Below are 19,741 nucleotides of genomic sequence, written 5' to 3' on the forward strand. Positions count from 1 at the left end.
AAAGGGAAGGTGGTGGGTGAGGTCATCCAATATGGTTGACCATGCTGAATCCAGATTGGCCACAATATTTAATTAGCATAACAGTTATGCTAACTCCGTGTGTGTGCATGTGAGGCGTGAAAGGAGAAACTGTTCTGGGGGGATGCACACGTGTGCCCCCATTCCTGTATCAGAAAAAGATCAAAATGGGAAACTGAGTTCATCTTTTTTTTTAATTTTTTGGGGGGAACCAGAAGTGAGTAGCAGTCTTGGAATCCAAGTTACATGATCAAAAAATCGAAACTTTTCTTTGGACTCAATGTTTCTCAAAAGGAATAATTGTTCTCCCTATACTTTAATGGAAAAATTAAATTTGGAGACTCTTACATTTCTTTCCAACCCTGAAGGCTGTCGCCACAAAACAGTCTACATTTTCTCTTGAAAAAATGTGCTTTTATTTTTGGAATTGTGGTTTATGGATCATTTGGGGAGGCTTGGCTGAAAGCCTTGGGCTGAATGAGACGCCAGGCGTCTCTGTGGTGCCCGTGCCCTGTGTCTGGGGGCGACCCTGGATGTCCTTGATGCTCGTGCCCCACTACTGGGTGGGACGCTGAGCACCTATGGTGCCGATGCCCTGCGTCTGTGTGGGACCCCAGGCATCCATGGGGCTGATGCCCTGCATCTGTGTGGGACCCCAGGCATCCATGGTACCGATGCCCCGCGTCTGTGTGGGATCCCAGGCATCCATGGGGCTGATGCCCTGCGTCTGTGGTTGTCTCTCTAGGCTTCCTGTTTGGGCTGAAAGGAGCGGAAGGAAGACCAGGCTTTCCTGGGCTTTCCGGCTCCCCTGGAGCCCGCGGACCAAAGGGATGGAAAGGTAAGAATGTCTGGGAGGGATGGGATAAGGACAGCCTGGCTTTTCCGACTCCCTCACCTTACAGAAGCTGAAATCCATCCCCCACGCATGTGTTTGGAGATGAAAATGAGCCTGCATGTCCCTCCCAGCCTCCTGTCCCCATGGCGGTAACACTGAGAGGCAGTCACATGGAGCCAGTGGTGCTGTCTGAGCACTCGGCCCCCAGGCTCACCGTCCCTGCTCTCCATCCTCTTCACTGACCTTCCTAGCAGCGCTGAGTCCTGTGCTGGGTTAAAAGGGAAAACAGTTATTTCTTAGGCTGCACTCAGGTAATGTCTCCGGGGCTCAGCTCCGAGGCATTGTCACAGAAGTCTGTAGAGAGCTCTGTCCATGGCAAGGTGCTGGTGTAGTCACCATCCCTGGTCCCACTGAGACTCGGTGGAGTGACGTGGCTTGCCTGGGTCTCCCTTCCCGTTGATGAGGAGGTGAACTTGGAACCGGTGGTCTTTGCACCTGACCCTTCCCAGTCACCTCAGGGACTCTGCCCCTAGCTCGAGGCCATCCTCTGTGAGGCTCTGCGGGCCCAGTGTGGTTCAGAGTGTGCTCCTGCTCAGCTCTCCCCTCCCGGAACACGGCAGGGCACTTCCTGGCACTTACCACGCCCTGGCCGTTTTGGCATATGTGGGATGTGCGGTGCATTCAGCAGCGCACTGTGGATGAGCATGACCTGATAGCAGGCACCCCAGGATCTGGAGGAAGCGGGGCCTCCCCACTGGGCATCGTCTCTGCCCTGGCGAAGCCAACCCCTGCTGCCAGCATAGTACTCCCTTGCTGCCCGGCTCCCTGGGTTCAGCTGTGGCAACACAGCGGAAGAGGTCAGACATGTCTTCCCTGCTCACCCATGACCTTTCATCACCTTGGCCTCTGAGGCCAGGGCTCTTGCCCTCCCTGACAGCTCCCTGGAGCCAGCTCCTCCCCTCGGCCCGCAGGCCCAGTGGTGGCAATCTTCAGCTCCAAGTGCTGAATTCCTTAACCTCCTTCACACTCCCCACAACTCAGCCTACGCCTCTGAGTGTGGTCCCAGTTTTTAAGTATCTTTAGTAAACATCAGAGTCAAATTCTGAACCCCATGAAACTGTGAATGAACACTTGAGTCGCTTAGTCTGAGCCTCAGTTTTCCCATCTAAGAAATGGGGGTCATAGTGCCCTTCAGAACAGGCAGTGTCCATAAAGCACCAAGTGCGGCGCCCCACTCTCCCCGCCACGCTGAGAGGAATGCGGAACAAGGAGGCCCTCCTCTCCCTCCTCTGCAGGTGACGCTGGGGACTGCAGATGTGCAGAAGGCGACGAACCTGTCAGAGGTCCTCCGGGACTGCCAGGACCCAAGGGCTTCGCAGGCATCAACGGGGAGCCGGGGAGGAAAGGGGACAAAGGAGACCCTGGCCAACACGGCCTCCCTGGGTTCCCAGGGCTCAAGGTAAGGAACAATTTCATCATGAAGCTGGCAAGACACTCTGAGGACTCCCCAGGTGTCCCGTTCTTGCCTTTTATCTCCTAAGTTTATACAGCTTCAGACCAGCAACACTCATGGACCCAAGGCATGGCTAAAGCATTCAAAAAACCCGCGTGCTCCAGAGTGGACTTTGTACACGTCCACTGGTGAGACTGAGAAGGGGCGCTGCTGTGGGAACCGCAGCCGACAGCTCTTGAAAGAGTTCAACAGGGGGTCACCACTTGACCCAGAAATGCCACTCCTGGTGCATGCCCAAGAGACTTGAAAGCACTTGTCCGCGCAAGCACGCATACACCAATGTTCAGAGCAGCATTGTTCAAAATAGACAGAAGGTGAAAACTGTCCAAATGTCCATCACCTGATGAATGGATCAACTAAATCTATACAGCATCTAAACCACAGAATAGTGCTCACCTTCACGTGGGAGCGAGGTGCTGATCCATACCTCACTGCGGATGAACCGGGAACGTGCTATACCATGGGGGTTGAGACCCACACAGAAGGACATGTGCTGTCACATGCTCTCTCATTCTGTTCTTGTGAAATGTCCACACAGGCAACCTAGAAACAGGAAGTCGATTGGTGGCTGCCACAGGTGGGAGTGGGGGTGCGGAGTACCTGCCTAATGGGTATGAGGTTTCTCTTTGATATAATGAAGATGTTCTGGAATTAGATAGGAGTGATGGTTACACATCCTTGTGAAAATACTGAAAATCACCGAATTTTATGCTTTAAGACAGTGAATTTTGTGCTATATGAATTACATCTCAAAAAAACCTATCATTTTTCATGTAAAAGACATGATTTATTTATCAAATATTCACCTTCTCAAGTTGAGCAAGACCTGATTTAGCATTGTTGGAAGGCTTCCTTCACCTGATAAAAAGCAAGACCTTTTGATTTTTAAACCGTGCACGTGCTTGTGTGGAGGCGTGGACCCCACACACACCAGCTCATGCCTTTATTCTGTGCCTTATGAAAAGATCACCTGCAGCAGACCTTTCTTCCGTGGCAGATTTTAGCTGACCAAAGAGTTCACAGTGAATTTCAGATGGAGACGAAGAAATTATACTTTTTGTTGATTGTTTAACTTCAAAAAAGAACTTTGGGAAATTTATAAAGCAAAAAGTTCATGATTTTGCATATTCAGCAATAGAGGAAAAACAGTTGGTCCGGACACTTGGCCAAGAAAATGTAACGGATCTGAGTCCACAGCAGTTAAGAGAACTGCAGCCCCGCAGAGCCGTGTTGCTGGCGGTCGTGACTCCCAACTGCTTCATGGCACGGAGCTGTGCAGGTGAAAATGAGACCCGGGCACCTCGCTGATCCAGGCCCTAGGTTTTCTCAGAAGACAAACAGGAAAATTGAACAACAAATAGTGGGTGCTCTGTTTTATCCCAGCTTAAAAAGGATACGGTCTCCGAATCACAGCTGTCTAGCAGTAACAGTGGCTCCAGTATTCAGAAAAAGTGCATGTGGTGAGAACTGCAAATATACCAATGGCAAAGCTAGTAGGATCCTCAGTTGTTTAAAAAGTGACCGAATATTTCCTAGAAGCCAAATGGATCCCATTCTGTGCCCCTGAAATGTCTAAAACCTTCCGAGCACACACGTCCACAGAGCTTTTGTTCAGATGCCTCTGGCTGTGCCTGGTGTCCTGCACTGAATGCTGTGATTGTGTGTCTGGAAACCCCACTGCAGTGGGAGTACCTGAGACCATCTGGGAGTTTTTTGGTTCGTTTTTTTGGGTGGCTGGTTTTTTTTTGTTTGTTTGGTTTTTGGTTTTTAATATTTGTGCTGGTAGAGTCTGGCAGGGTGCTTTAAGTGTGGGAGTGGGTCAATAAGTCCATCTCTCCATCCATGTAACCAGCGTGTATTGATTGATTGGGCCTGGTCTGTCTGTGAGGAACTCTTTCTAGATTCTAAAGTAATGTTGCAAAGCACTAAATACATCAAGAATCTGCGGAATTTTCTAGGAGAAGGGAAACTCCCAGTCACTTGCAACATTCCATTTAATTAAAGCAACTCCACACCTTCCCATATTCTTGGAAATACCGTCAACTGAGATATGCCAAAAGCTAGCACAGCTCACATTTGAAAACACTCCCCTGACGGGTACCCTGCTCATCGTGGAAAGAGCTAGACGCCGTTTTCCAGGCTGCGATTTGAGAGTCCCTGCAGGCAGCTTCTCTCTAAAGTATCTTTTTCTTCCAACCTTAACCTCAGTGCAGGAAACGCATGTCTATTAAATACCATTTATTGTTCTCAATATTATCACAAAATTTTACCCTCCATACGTGGATTAACCTGCTTGGCTCCTAAACAGCCGTGGTTTAGAGGAAGTCACCTTGACCTTTAGTGCAGCGCTTCTCAAAAGGCGCTGAGCCCGTGAATCCCTGGGGCCTCTGTGGACACAAAGGCAATGATTAAGCTGCCCCGGGCTGGAGCCTACAGATCTGCACCGTTGGGCAGAGCCCAGGGACACTGAAGATGGGCCTAGGACCTGGGTTTCCCTGTCCAACCACCTGTGGCTACTTCCACTGCATTGTATTTATTTATTTATTTATATTTATTTTTGGAGACAGAGTCTCATTTTGTCACTCAGGCTAGAATGCAGTGGCAAGATCTCGGCTCACTGCAACCTTCACCTCCCGGGTTCGAGTGATTCTCCTGCCTCAGCCTCCCAAGTAGCTGGGATTACAGGCGCCTGCCACTGCATTCCACCACCACACTCAGCTAAGTTTTTGTATTTTTAGTAGAGATGAGGTTTCACCATGTTGGCCAGGCTGAACTCAAACTCCTGACCTCAAGTGATCCGCCCACCTCAGCCTCTGAAAGTGCTGCAATTACACGAGTGAATCACTGCGCCCAGACGCATTGTAATTATTTAAAATTAAAGAAAAGGTACCATCCGGTTCCTCAGTCCCGCCATCCACAGTTCCAGTGCTCCACAGCCACTGCGGCCAGTGGCCCCACACTGGGCAGCTGGATAGGGACGTGTCCGGCATCGCAGAAAGTGCTCCTCGGGTGGCGCTCGGCTTGGGGACGGGTGACTGCCTGCTGCTGTGTGAGATGAAAAAGCTTGCCAGCCATCTTCTCAGATGCCCTCACAGTACGAAGGAGGAAGACTTTTTTTTGTCTGTTTTCCACAGGGAGTCCCTGGCAACGTTGGTGCTCCTGGGCCCAAAGGAGCAAAAGGAGATTCCAGAACAATCACGACCAAAGGTCAGTTCCTCACTGGCCATGTGGCTCCTGGGGCACTGAGCCTTCCTGTGGGTGCCTGCCTGGGCAGCTTCACATGCAAATCCCTTTCCAGGTGAGCGGGGACAGCCCGGCGTCCCAGGTGTGCCCGGGATGAAAGGTGATGATGGCAGCCCAGGCCGCGATGGGCTCGATGGATTCCCCGGCCTCCCAGGCCCTCCCGTGAGTAGCCACAGACTGCGGCAGCTCCGTCCTCTCTTCTTTGTCCTTCAGGTTCTCCAGACACCCAAGAAGCAAACAGTATTGACACGAGCACTGAACCAACCCGTGCATAGGACAGGTTGCTCATTCTGCTCATTCTATTTTTCATGAGCAGAAATCAGATTTTTTAGGAAACGGTGAATGAAGTTGGAAGCCAAGCTCCGAGTGAACATTTAAAAGTCAATGAGCAAATAAATACTTGTCGTGGTGTAACAGACTAAGACCCGCCCCCGCCCAAAAAAAGTAGAATATTCTTTTTTTTTTTTTTTGAGACGGAGTCTCGCTCTGTCGCCCAGGCTGGAGTGCAGTGGCCGGATCTCAGCTCACTGCAAGCTCCGCCTCCCGGGTTTACGTCATTCTCCTGCCTCAGCCTCCAGAGTAGCTGGGACTACAGGCGCCCGCCACCTCTCCCGGCTAGTTTTTTTTAGTATTTTTTAGTAGAGACGGGGTTTCACCGTGTTAGCCAGGATGGTCTCGATCTCCTGACCTCGTGATCCACCCGTCTCGGCCTCCCAAAGTGCTGGGATTACAGGCTTGAGCCACCGCGCCCGGCCAAAAGTAGAATATTCTAAAACGGGTGACAGAACCCTATTTTTCCAAGGTAAATCGTAAAATATACAATTTCATTTTTGCAACAAACACACACTGGTGTTGAAGGAGGGGCTATCTAGTAGCCTGCAGAGACCCCAGCATTGTTTCCTCGGGGGAGGCTGAGGTCAGAGGCAAGGGAGGCAGTCACAGAGGGAGACGAGACGCCCTCCTGTGCACCCTCCGGCCTCTGAGCCTCCCCTGCCACCACGCCTTTCCCACTGCCAGCTCTGGAGCGTTCTCTTCTCAGGACCCTGCAACCTTATTTCTCAGGTCTTTATTGTCTAGATTCCATTTTCCTCCCTCTGGTCACCAAGCCTATGCTTCCTTAAGCTCTTTGTACTGGTTTTCTGGGGCTGAGGTCACAAATTGCCACAGACTGGGCGACTTAGACGTCAGAAATATGTGGTCTGACAGCTCTGGAGGCTGGAAGCCAACATCAAGGTGTCTGCAGGGCTGGTTCCTTCTGAGACAGTGTGGGAGCATCTGTCCCTGCCTCTCTCCCAGCTTCTGGGGGCTCTGGCATTCCTTGGCTTATAGATAGCTGTCTTCTCCATGTGTCTTCCCATCATCTGTCCTCTCAATGTGTCTGTCTCTGGGTCCAAATTTCCTCTTTTTATAGAGATAGTGGTCACATTGAAATGGGCCCATCCTAAAGACCTCATCTGACCTTGAGCACCCTCAAAGACCTTATTTCCAAATAAGATCACATGTCTGGGTCCTGGGGGTTAAGACTTCAGCATCGGCCGGGCGCGGTGGCTCAAGCCTGTAATCCCAGCACTTTGGGAGGCCGAGACGGGTGGATCACGAGGTCAGGAGATCGAGACCATCCTGGCTAACACGGTGAAACCCCGTCTCTACTAAAAAATACAAAAAACTAGCCGGGCGAGATGGTGGGTGCCTATTGTCCCAGCTACTCGGGAGGCTGAGGCAGGAGAATGGCGTAAACCCGGAAGGCGGACCTTGCAGTGAGCTGAGATCCGGCCACTGCACTCCAGCCCGGGCGACAGAGAAAGACTCCGTCTCAAAAAAAAAAAAAAAAAAAGACTTCGGCATCATGGGAGGATAGTTGAACTCATAACTCTCTTCCTCCCCCTCAGAGCCTCACACCTGAATTCTGTTTGCAACTTATTTGCCTCATTCCATAACCCATGTCTTCTCTCGTTTTAATGTGGGTCATGTCTGTAGCAACACTCTTGAGTGCAGTGGTACAATCAAAGCTCACTGTAGCCTTGAACTCCTGGGCTCAAGCCATCCTCCTGCCTCAACCTCCTGAGTACCTGGGACCACAGGTGCACGCCAGCACACCCACCTAATATTTTTAAAATTTTTTGCAGAGTTGAGCTCTCTCTATGTTGCCCATGCTGGTCTCAAACTCCTGGGCTCAAGTGATTCTCCCGCCTTGGCCTCCCAAAGCATTGGTTTTACAGACATGAGCCACCACACCTGGTCCACATCTTTACAGTTTAAGTGCAGTTTTTTGGGGCCAGAGAACACAGATAATTCTATGATTGGGTGTCTTAAAAATCTTATCTGGGAGGCAACAGGGTTAAATAAGAGGCAAAGCCATAATTGGTCACTTTAGCCAGAAGAGGAGGATGAGTGATGATTCCTGTGGTTGGAACAGTCTTTGGCCTGTTCAGTGTCATGTGGGGTGGGGGTGGTGGGTGTATATGTGGTGTGTGGTGTGCTGTGTGTGTGTGTGTGGTCTGTTTGAGTCTGGATTTGTTACAGTAGTGGTGGCCTTCCCTGGAGTTGGTGCCTCATGAAGTTGGTGATCAGGAGGTGCACCTGTCCAGCCTTGGGGTTCACCCACCCCTGCAGCTCCTAAGCCTGGCTGCCAGTCTCAGCCCAGCTGGGGGCGGGTGGTGGGAGCAGGGGTAGGGGTAGGAGTGAGGGTTAGGGTCAGGGAGAACCCTGCAGCCTCAGCTTCCCATTCTCGGGGTGTAGGGGCTTTTCATAGTGCTTGTGTTCCTTCCTTGTTTGGTAGCATCTCTAAGCCAAGAATGTCAACTTCTGACTTTAGAAAACTCATGATCCTGCCCTCGCCACCTTCCAGTGGCGTTATCCCCATCGCTGTCCACTAAGTTTGGGGCATCTGCCCTATGATCTCTGCAACAGCCTTGTGTCCCCCTCCCCTATGAAAAAAAGCTAAAACACAGGGGTGCACCACTTAATCAGGGTCCCATAAATAGGGCTGGACTGGTGTCCCTGTCCCACTCCATCATGCCTTTGACAAGGAAGGGGCTGTGGTGTCGGTGGAGAGCAGGGTTTGATTTGTTATAAGCAGCTGCCTCGTTGCGGTAAGAACACCCAGCCTCGTCCCATGCCTCGGCAGATGGGCTGGGGTTTATGTGCACAGCTGTTTCACCAGCACGTAGGGACAGCACCAAGCCGGGCCGTGGTGTGTGCACAGATCACACCAGCATCACTGCTGCCGGCGTCCCCACCCCATCCCTGCACCTCCCACCAGCACCCCCTAGTTGGTGCTTTCCTCCACAGGGCAGCCCCTCTCCATTCCCAATCCTGTAATCTCTCCTGACTTCTGAGAGTTACACGGCTCTTTCCTCGTCCAAATTAGCTTCCTTTCCTCTAACAACGTAGCATCCCTTATGAATAGAAGCCATTTCACCGATGCTAAATTACAACAACAAAATCATGTATTTCTCCCTCCACCCGCAGTAGAACGCAGAAGCCTAGGCCTTCACTGTTCTGGGGATGAAGACCCAGGCTGATGCAGGGGAGCTGGCGGGTGGGAAGAGAGAAATGCTCAAGCGTGTGCACATGACTTCCAGAGCCGGCTTCTGTGCCGTTGCTTAGACTGCTACACAGTCTGTCGCTGGCTCCTGTGACCTGGCTAACCGTGGCAGCAGGTTCCTGTTCATCTCTGTTGTCTTTCTGTTCTGGATCCATAGCTCAGGATTCCAGGAAATGGGAAAGGAAACAGGGACGTCGAGGCGATCCTTAACATTAGTATGTGTTTTAAGAAATAAACTGAATTTTCACACAGGGCGATGGCATCAGGGGCCCTCCCGGGGACGCGGGCTATCCAGGAACACCTGGAACGAAAGGTACTCCGGGAGAAGTGGGTCCCCCAGGACTGGGCCTTCCCGGCTTCAAAGGCCAGCGTGGTTTCCCTGGAGACGCCGGCTTACCTGGACCACCGGGCTTCCCGGGCCCTCCTGGCCCCGCAGGGACCCCAGGACAAAGAGGTATGAAGGAATCCTCCCGTTTACCTTTCACAGTCTGAGACATTCCACGCTTTTCTTCGTCAACGTGGACGTTTCCTGGGAGAGTCAGATGAGGATGCTGTTTGGCCTCATCTGTCCTCACACGTACGAGGGATGACCCAGCTGTGGGGTTTCTGGGCCCCCACCAGCCTCCCCTCAGCAGCTGGAACACGCAGCCTCTCCTCTAGGACTGCAGTGATAGAGGCCTTGCCCAAAAGTTCAGAGATGGCTTTCCCGTTCCGTGCCCACACCACAGCCTTCCTGCCCCCTCCAGCAACGTACGCGGCACACATACCTTCACACGTCTGCACACCCCAGACGAGCCAGTCACTCTTACCTGTTTCAAAATTGCCTCACCCTGTCCTTTGTCTTCCCCCCAGATTGTGACACAGATGAGAAAAGGCCCATTGGAGGTGACAGACAGGAGGCCATCCAGCCAGGTACTCTGGGAAGTGCAGGTGGCTTTAGGACACTAGAGAACTCTCCGTTGGTCTGCTGGTTATGCTCTTGCAGTGTGCATGGGATAAGAAATATTAATAATATGTGCAAGCCACGTTTGATTTCCACGGCACTAGCAGAGTGGCCTGGTGAACACTATGCATTGCGTGAATAACAACCTGGTAGAGACGGAGAGACGTTTGACCAGTCCCCTCTCATCAGAAATCCTTGTTCACTGGAAAGTGCCAGTGCATTCCAAGTCAGCTCCACAGGCACATGTGCTGCCAGGAGGGTCCAGGCAGAAGAGGCTGAGCCCAGCCCAGAACACAGACAGTGGCCAGGATGTCAGGCCAAGATGGAAGCCTGGTCCAGATTCCCAGGCTCACAGACAAAAGAAAGCTCCAAGAGTAACTCTTCTTTGCAAGAGAGCCTCTTAGACAAAGGGCAGACAGCACAGTACCCCAGCTGGAGTGTCCCTGCTCCCGGCCACACCAACCAGAAGTGCCCGCAGCCTTGATTTAATTTTGCAAGGTGTCTCATTGCTGTGGTTCACTCTGAAAGGAGACAGAGTCCCAAAGGAGAAGTCAAATAATTCATTTTGAAATCGCAGGCTATCTCCATCGCTGATAGACGCTTCCAGACAAAAGAAAAGCATCCACACTGACTTGCAGGGTAGCAGCCGGATTAACTCGGTTTGCACCCAGGCTACTGCCCTGCAGGACGGACTCAATTGTTTGCCGGCGCAGTGTCAGTTTTTATTTGACTGGACTGGCTTAGTTTGCATTTTATACGAATATTTTGATTTCATTACACAATGAAATTAAACTTGTATTTACATCAGAACCAAGATGAATTAAATCATTCAGTTACTCTGATCCCAGAATGGTAGCCGGTTTGCATGGCTCGTGCTTTTGACCTTGGGGATCCCCAAGGTCGTGGGACTCAGCGTTTAGGATTGCTTGGGCTCATCTTTTCTCCTTTCTGTCCCCAGGTTGCGTAGGAGGGCCCAAGGGATTACCAGGCCTGCCAGGACCCCCAGGACCCTCAGGTAATGCACAGAGGGAACCCGGAGTGCACCCAGCCTTCCTCCCACATCTTCACGCTTCTGTGTCTCCCTCGCGCATCTTTCCTCTGATCCTGTATCCCCCGTCCCAGACATGGTCGTGTCCAGCATCTCAGCAGAAACTGGTCTTGCATCTATGGGGAGCCCACTGTCTTTTGCCACTATAGAAAAAGGAGTCTGGTAGCTGACACTGAGTTGGGGCCAGGCTACAAGAGAAAATTCAGCCATGGTCGCAGGGGAACGCCCCCAGGGGCAGAGATGGAAGCCTCATGTTTAGGACTGGAAAGGGGTTGAACCTCTATGTATTTTCATTGTATGCCTTTCCATCCCAGGATCTAGGGGAAGAACTTACAGGAGAGGATTCTTTCTTTTGGGTTTTGACTGACAGGAAACAGGAGTAAACAAGGCTAGAGTGTGTGTCTCTAGCACCTGGGAGGACCTGGGCTTCTGTCTGCTGGCCCAGGCCGTCTCCTAGCCTGTGTGAGAAAGAGTCTGGACGCTCTTCACAGAGCCCGTGCTTAGGGCCACCCGTGCTTTCTCGGGGATGACGTGTCCAGTGTTGGCGGTGGGGCCCTGGCTAGCCACCACTGCTCTGGGGATCCCCTGCCTGCACCCAGACTCTACTGCCCTGCGTCAGGGTCTCCGTGGGTCTGTGAGCATCGGGGAACACAGAGCCAGGAGAGGAGGGCTGGAGCATGAGAGGTGGCCCTGTGCCTGTGTCCATCAACCTGAGGAAAGTGAGTTCTCTGAGCGGTAGGAATTCCCCTTTGGATGTCTCTTCCACTCGACCCGTGATGGGGCCGGGGAAGCAGGTCACTTGGATAACAGTGTTGCAAGCACAAGACACAGCCAGAGCTGTTCTCACTTGTTCCTTCTGGAACTGAGTCCCCACCTGTGCAAGACGAATAGTGCAGACAGGCGTTCTAGATGCTTCCTGCTGCACAAATCGTGCCCTCACCGCTTCCCGTGATAAACTGTAAAGAGTGACACCAGTGTAGTACGACCAGCACTGAGAGTTAGGAAAGTGGGCAGACGCATTCTGTGTGCCCTGCGCCTAAGGGCGTCTGCGGAGTTCACCATGGTCACAGGGTCTGGGAACCACAGGACAAATGCAGAGGTATCATTTGCACCATGAGCAGAGAGGTAAAGGCTCCTTGTGTTGTCTTCTGAGAACTGGGCTTGTATCTTCCGCATTCCATTAGACCTGCCCCCAGTCTAATTCCATCCATGGATTTCAACACCGTCACTCATACAGCAGCCCCCAAAATGGTGACAACTCCGCATGTCTCAGATGGTCAGGGAGAACCAGAGGCCAGCATGCTCAGCACACACCCAGACCACAGCCGTGTGCCAAGGCCGGTCCCCTGGAAAGCCTCAGCGGTCCGAGTGTGGGTTTCTGTGGCTTTGGGGCTCCCCCAGCAGTGCCCGGTTATTTCCATTTCATGCCCAGGCCCCCGTTGCTGGGAGCCCCTTGCTGGCCTCCCATCCACTCCTCCCTCTCACTCCCGCTGTCTGCACAGCACTTTCCAAGAGTGGAGGGTAGGTTTGCGTCACACACATCCCCTTCCCCAGACGCCAGGAACGGGGATGAAAAAGCGTGGCAGCTGGGTTTTGTGACAATTACCAGAAAACACTTCTGGAGCCCACACACTGGGCCAAGCAGGGTTCAAGTGTTTGAGAAGAGTCAACTCATAGTCCTCATGGGATCCCCATGAAGCAGGCAGTCATTCTCCCCACTTTACAGATGAGGAGACTGAGGCACAGAAAGTTGTCAGTGGTCGCATGGATAGAATAGGTAGGGCCAAAATTTACAGCCAGGCATTCTGACCCCACCGCCAAAGCCCTCATTTAGAGCACTGTAGAATCTAAATATTGGATATTATTGTTATTATGGTTCCAGTCTGTAAACAGGATTTTAAACACTGAAAACCATTCTGTAAGCCTGGAGATGCTATTTCAGGCTGACATTCCCCCCAGCCCCATTATTTCTCGGTTTCATGAGATCCACATTAAGTCGGATGCCAAGCATGACCACACCCATTTATCCTCGTGGGACCTGATGTGGTCTGTGGTTTATTTGGGTGTTTAGGTGCCAAAGGCCTCCGAGGAATCCCAGGCTTCTCAGGAGCTGATGGAGGACCAGGGCCCAAGGGTTTGCCAGGAGATCCAGGTCGTGAAGGGTTCCCAGGACCCCCAGGTGAGTTGAGATCAGACCCCCCTTCAGCCCCTGGGTTCCAGGGCGGGGAGCTGTGTGTGGTTCGTCAGCATCTAGCTCTATTATCTTCCGATTTGTAGAAACTGTTTTGATAAATACTTGACAACTTTTGCATTTGTCCTTGGGAGATTAGAAATTCTTGATTTTTCGTCACTGATATTGTACTGGGTTTTTGCAGAAGCTACCTACAGATCTTGCAGGGAAAAGGAGACAGGTGTTGCAGAATGGCTGTCCTCCGCAACACCTGTCTCCCAGGTATGTCCTCGGTGTTAATAATGATTAATATTAAACATTCTAAAGGCAACACAAAGTTATCCTCTCCTGAGAGAACCCTTAAAGGCATAAATAGCCCTCTCACGATGTGGCTGCAAGAGCTTAAGGCATTAATCTGGATGTGGAGGAAAACGAGATTTCCCTTAACCAGCTCTGGTGAGGAGTACCCACTTGCATGTCCGTGTGCTCTGGAATGCAGCCTGGCGTCCACAGACGTAGGTGTCCTGCAGTTGTGCCACAGGCGATGTGCGTGAGTATGATGGCACTGCCTTGATTGCAGGGGCATGCACGTCTTTTTTTTTTTTTTTTAATGAAATGGAGTCTCACTCTGTCACCCAGGCTGGAGTACAATGGCACAATCTCAGCTCACTGCAACCTGCACCTCCAGGGTTCAAGCGACTCTCCTGCCTCAGCCTCCCAAGTAGCTGGGACTACAGGCGTGTGCCACCACACCTGGCTGGTTTATGTATTTTCAGTAGAGACAAGGGTTTCACCATATTGGCCAGGCTGGTCTCGAACTCCTGGCATTAGGTGATCTGCCCGCCTCGGCCTGCCGATCTTCAATAGTGTGTGTCTAATGAAACCATGGAAGCCATTATGGACAACTTTCCACCCAAGATGAAACATCCATCCACAGGGTCCTGGGCAGGTTCTTCCAGCCTCTGCTGGAATCCCGCTTGTCACCTACATTGGAACCCTCTTGTTGCTAGAAAGTTCCTCCCTGGAACACAGCCTGCCTCCCAGGGAGTTCTCACTGGGCTGTTCCTGAGCCACACAGTTGACTTCCTCGTAACCACACACCCTGAGAGAGGGGCCTCATCTCCCACAGACGTCTCATGAACAGGCAGAACTGACGCCGGGAACACACACTTTCTTTTAATGACATCTTTCCATGCCGTTGGAATTCTGAGCAACCTTCTAGGACCCCCACTTATCAGGATTCCTTTCCAGCTGGGCTCTAGAAACTGAAAAAAGCGCTCCCCGTGTCTGAACATCACACAGAACGTCGGGACTGTTGCACCCTTAGGTTGAGCATCCTGCAGATGTTCCCAGTGAAGACTGACTGAACCCTGCCCCTCCCCTGATCTCCACTCAGAGAGCTGGTTTAAGTCTCAATGCAGAAGTGTCTGTCGGTCCCTGATAGATGCTATCTTTCTGAATTTCGTGTTGCAGCCCACAGGGATTGTTCCAAACCCCGACCCTGTTTCCTTTCGTATGATGGTTTCTCCATGTTTTTCAAAATTGGGAAGCAGACTTTCTGTGTCTGTATCAAGACCCTGATCAAAACAGCTCTGCATTCGAGTGAAGCAAAGGAAGTCTCCATGCCTCTGCCCCGGGGATGGGTCTCTGTGGTGGGGTTGCCCTGCTGGAAGAGTCTAAGTATTTAGAAGGGCAGCATTGCCACTCTCATGATTTCATATATTCTAAGTTTAAGCATTCATGATTTTGAGAGGAGGATGATAATGCTTGAACATTTTGCTGCTGTGAGTATGAAAGTTCTCTGGTAATTATGATTGGAGTGCACAGCCATGTCTGCGTGAACGCCATACGGGGCTCCCCTGTAGCGGGGAATGGATGGGATGTGCCCATTGTCAGGCGATTTGGACAGTTGCCCACGTGACTTGGGAGCCTGTTCCACCATCAAATGTGAGCCCTTACATCATGAACGGAGGCCGGGGCAGGCCGGGGGTGGGTGGTGATTGAGGAACTGACCGGTTTCTGAAACGCACGTCACTTTTTGTGGTGCTGAAATAATACTGCACTTCTGTCGCCACATGCAGAAGAGGATAAAACGCCCAACTCAAGGATTGCAAAAATCAGAGAGAGTCTGTTCCAGATCTGAGACCCACACGGGCATACCCAAGCGCACGCCTCCCCGAGCACAGCTTGTAACATGGCCAGGGAAAGTCATGTCTCTTCGTTGTGAGTAAATCACACCGTTGAAACTCTAAGTACGGTCTAGCTGATTAACGTCAGGTTAATCCAGATCCTTTATTCTGTGTCCCAGTCACTCCCAGCTCGCAGACAGGGATGGCTGTACAGGCCCACGAGGGCCCAAGGCCCTGCTTATTGGATCCTTTTGGTGGGATACACCCCACAGAGCACAGAGAGCGTTCCCTTTTCCACATCCATGCGTAGGAGTGCCGAGCCTGTCGTGTGCTTGATCCTGTCCCGCAGAATCACCTGCCAGTGTCACCGCCGCAGGCTTCTCTCCTGCGTGCACAGCGGGGGTGGTGGTGACCTCAGAAGCCTTTCCTTCTGAGCGCAGCATGACTGTCCGCTGTGGGAGTTCATTCTGAGGCCACGTCAGGGCTGACTGCACCGAAAAAGGAAGTGACCTGATGAGATCATTTGATCCAGTGGCAGCCACAGAAGACACAGGACAGCCACCTTCCCTCCATCCACAGACGGGACTTGATGATTTTCACGGTCCATACAGCAGAGGGCTGTCGTTCCTCTTCGAAGCGTTTCCAAACTGACAGTGGTGGGTTTCTACCAGGGGGATGTTACGGCAGGCAGCATTTTGGCTTTGATGGCCCCCTGCTCGTGCCTGCCTCCCTGGGATTTCGCTGTTCCTCACTCACCACAACCTAGAAGGTCCTACAAAAAGCTGTTCTTATTTGCAAAGCAGGGGAAGCCATGAATTATGCAAATCTAGGTCCAAGGAGGCGTTCGTAAGGGCTTGTCCACCTTCGCTCAGTTTTAGGGCTAGGGGCCAGATGGCGGGGGAAGCAGAAGAAACGTAACCAACAGAAAACGTGGCAAAGGTTGTAGGTTCCAAGAAGGGCCACAGGGACAAGCGCTCGAGCTGAGGAATGCCTTCTGAGGACCCCATAGCCAAATGTTTGCTGTTTCAAGCCTCTTTTTGACACTTCTCTTAGAACATCACCAGGCTAACTTGTGGTTTGGGGCCCACCCATGTTTCCTTTTAGGGTTCATAGGACCCCGAGGATCCAAAGGCGCAGTGGGCCTCCCTGGCCCAGATGGACCCCCAGGTCCCATCGGCCTGCCAGGGCCAGACGGGCCCCCTGGGGACAGGGGCCTTCCTGGAGAAGTCCTGGGAGCCCAGCCCGGGCCACGGGGAGATGCTGGTGTGCCTGGACAGCCTGGGTTTAAAGGCCTTCCCGGAGACAGAGGCGCCCCTGGATTCAGAGGTGAGTGCCCCATCGGGGAGCCCGGGTCCCCATCCCCCCGGCTGCACAGGGCCTCCAAGGGCGACCCCAGTCCCTTCCAGGGGGTTTGGTAGGAAGCGACAGTGCCCTATGGTGCCAGCCATGCGTACCTTCTCCCATGGCCTTCCAATGCTCCTTTAGAAAGTGTCTGTGACGGCCGGGCGCGGTGGCTCAAGCCTGTAATCCCAGCACTTTGGGAGGCCGAGACGGGTGGATCACAAGGTCAGGAGATCGAGACCATCCTGGCTGACACGGTGAAACCCCGTCTCTACTAAAAAATACAAAAAAACTAGCCAGGCGTGGTGGCGGGCGCCTGTAGTCCCAGCTACTCGGGAGGCTGAGGCAGGAGAATGGCGGGCTGCAGTGAGCTGAGATCCGGCCACTGCACTCCAGCCCGGGCGACAGAGCGAGACTCCGTCTCAAAAAAAAAAAAGTGTCTGTGACACAACACCATGATACCTGCGGTAGTTGGTGCAGTGTGGCCATCTGAGAACTTTGACAGGTGTGGATTAACTGATGTAATCTGTTGTCAAGTTGCATATGCCTGGCCGTGACGGGGGCCGTGACAGGCTCACTGGTTTCCTTGGCAGAATCTGTACAGTTGGTATGAAGAAAAGATGATGGGCCTGACCGTGCTTAGTCAGAGGTGAAGAAGGAAAATAGGAATAATCTGGAGTGCGATTTTCTTGGTGTAAAACTTAATACTTTTTTTAAATGTGTTAATGTTGTTTACGATGTTATCAATGTATCTCTATCAAAGTAGAGCACCCACATTTCATGAGTGACAAGGCACCCAGTGACTTTAAGGGTTCAACTGATGCCAAATCGGCTTTGGGAACCCCAGCCCCAAGCTTTAATGAAAGATGATGCTGTGGACAGCAGGTGTTCACACTGGGTGAAAGAAGTGGGGAGAATGCGATGGAATACATTAAATGTCTCCAGTGATAGAGTTTTATTCATGTAGTTATTTAAATGTTTCAAAGACTATTTTTAAATGTGGCACAATGTTCAAAATGTAAAGTCAGGTGAAGAAAACTAGGTTAAAACTGTACTTATTGTGCCATGTCAACTCTGCAAAGGTCTAGTTATTTGTAGGAATGGAAAAGGGCAGGAAGGAAATGCTCAGTGGTAGTCATTATCCCTGAGTGATGGTGTGCGTTACCGCGATTTTATACCTTTATACTTCTTTGCATTTTCCTGATTCTCTCGAGTCCAGAAAAGCATGAAGTACTCTTTGAACAGAATGAGTGTGTGGAGGGAGATGCTGTCTGTGACAAACAGTCCAGAGTCGGCCCCTACAGCTCTTGTCTCTGATTCCCGCAGGAAGTCAAGGGATGCCTGGGATGCCAGGGCTGAAGGGCCAGCCGGGCCTTCCGGGACCTTCCGGCCAGCCAGGCCTGTCCGGGCCTCCAGGACAGCATGGATTCCCAGGAGCTCCTGGCCAAGAGGGGCCCTTGGGGCTGCCAGGAATCCCAGGTCTTGAAGGTAAGACTCCAGCCCTCCCCTAAATGAGTAGGGTCCTCACTGGTCCTGCCAAGAGAACTAGCATTGCCTTCTCTGTGGAGCTCTCAAACTCTGTTCCATGGAACCCCTTAAGAGCTGCAGGGGTTCCCAAACCAGAACGTGTATTTCGCCTAACAAGGAGACATAAAGAGCCTGAGACATCGGCTCATCCTCTGTTTTTATTATATATATTAAGGATCTAGGGGAGGTTTCATCAGGAAAAAAGAAAAAGAAAGAAATTCCCACTGCAAAAGTTCAGAATTGCTGCTCTGATGTGGAGAGGGGAAATTGTTTTATGAAAGTGCAGGGTGTGGGTTGGAAGCAGGTGGAAAACTGGGGGGGATAGACTGGAGCAGAGTAGCAGGGAGGGGAGCCTCGGCTGCATGCCCACCACACAGAGGCCAAGGCAGGTGGCAGCGGTGGCCCAGAAGACAGCAGGGCACAGCATCCATGGGCATCACCCACCGCTGGCCAGGCCACTCTCCAGCACTCAGCACAGCCAGTTTCCCAGACTTGTACACTGCATGGTCCAGTGAAACTGTCAGTGCAGGTTGGAGGAATTGATACACTTTCCTACTTTTTTGTTTTGTCCAGAAAAACAGCTTTTTAAGGAAGTGTTTTATGTCACCAAAGGACACTGTAACTGAAAAGTGGGAAAGATGCAATTGCTTAATAAGGAGTGGTCTCCATGGACCACAATCACCTTTTAGAAACTCTCAGTCTTACCATACTTCTCTGGTTTGCCAGTCAGGCGACAGCTTTGTCCAGGACCTTAGCAGGTCTTCCTAGGGAACTGCCGCGCCACTTGAAGACACACGCTGGCTTCCCCCATGTGGGGCCTCGCCTGTGTCCAAGAGCTGGGGGCTGGACTCAGGCAGGGCCCACTCCCCTATTGCCGCACTAGCCACTGGCTTCCCGGGGTAGCAAACCTGAGCCAGAGGTTCAGGCTCCTATCTCAGTATTGACAGGGCGGTGCTGGTTCTCAACTACTGAGAATCAGCTGAACACAGCCTCATGTGGTGCTTACGAGACCCATGGGAAAGCCTGTTCTGAACTAAAGCCTACACTTTATGTGGGGAGAGAGACACACACATTAAAAGGCTCCCACTTGGCCTGGGCAAGCCAGCAGAGTGACCAGGCCCCGCGGCCCCCAGTGACCCGGGGGAGGCGGGGACAGGCAGTTCAGAGCAAGCCCAAGGGGAGAAGTACCTGGCACCAGCAGGGGAGAAGGCTGGGACTCGAATGCAGGATGCTCTCTAGGAAGGAGGACCACCCCAGCAGAGGCTGGATTGCCCAGGGAACGCTTTGGAGCCTGTGATCCCCCAGACCGGCTGGGGAAGAGAACCTGATATGAGGGGCTGGGGGTTTGGATAGGAAGACTGAGCCAAAGGTTGCGAGGAGTGAATGCTGGAGCTAAGGAGTTAGAGCCCCGAGGCAGAGGGGGCTTT

At 52.0% G+C, this 19,741-nt stretch overlaps 1 protein-coding gene across 1 annotated transcript in view; it reads left to right on the top strand.

The window, feature by feature from the left end:
- The window catches only part of COL4A2 (collagen, type IV, alpha 2), a 205,673-nt gene that overhangs the window by 156,229 nt on the left and 29,703 nt on the right, over positions 1-19,741 (top strand). Inside the window, exons 21-30 of the mRNA XM_011933880.1 lie at positions 764-856; positions 2,149-2,312; positions 5,501-5,573; positions 5,665-5,771; positions 9,409-9,610; positions 10,009-10,068; positions 11,058-11,114; positions 13,219-13,326; positions 16,551-16,772; positions 18,114-18,275. Of these exons, the coding sequence (XP_011789270.1) occupies positions 764-856; positions 2,149-2,312; positions 5,501-5,573; positions 5,665-5,771; positions 9,409-9,610; positions 10,009-10,068; positions 11,058-11,114; positions 13,219-13,326; positions 16,551-16,772; positions 18,114-18,275 (1,248 nt within the window). The remainder of the gene's footprint in view (positions 1-763; positions 857-2,148; positions 2,313-5,500; positions 5,574-5,664; positions 5,772-9,408; positions 9,611-10,008; positions 10,069-11,057; positions 11,115-13,218; positions 13,327-16,550; positions 16,773-18,113; positions 18,276-19,741) is intronic.

Source organism: Colobus angolensis, unplaced genomic scaffold (assembly GCF_000951035.1).
Source record: "Colobus angolensis palliatus isolate OR3802 unplaced genomic scaffold, Cang.pa_1.0 Scaffold13, whole genome shotgun sequence".
In the NCBI taxonomy this organism is placed as follows: domain Eukaryota; kingdom Metazoa; phylum Chordata; class Mammalia; order Primates; family Cercopithecidae; genus Colobus; species Colobus angolensis.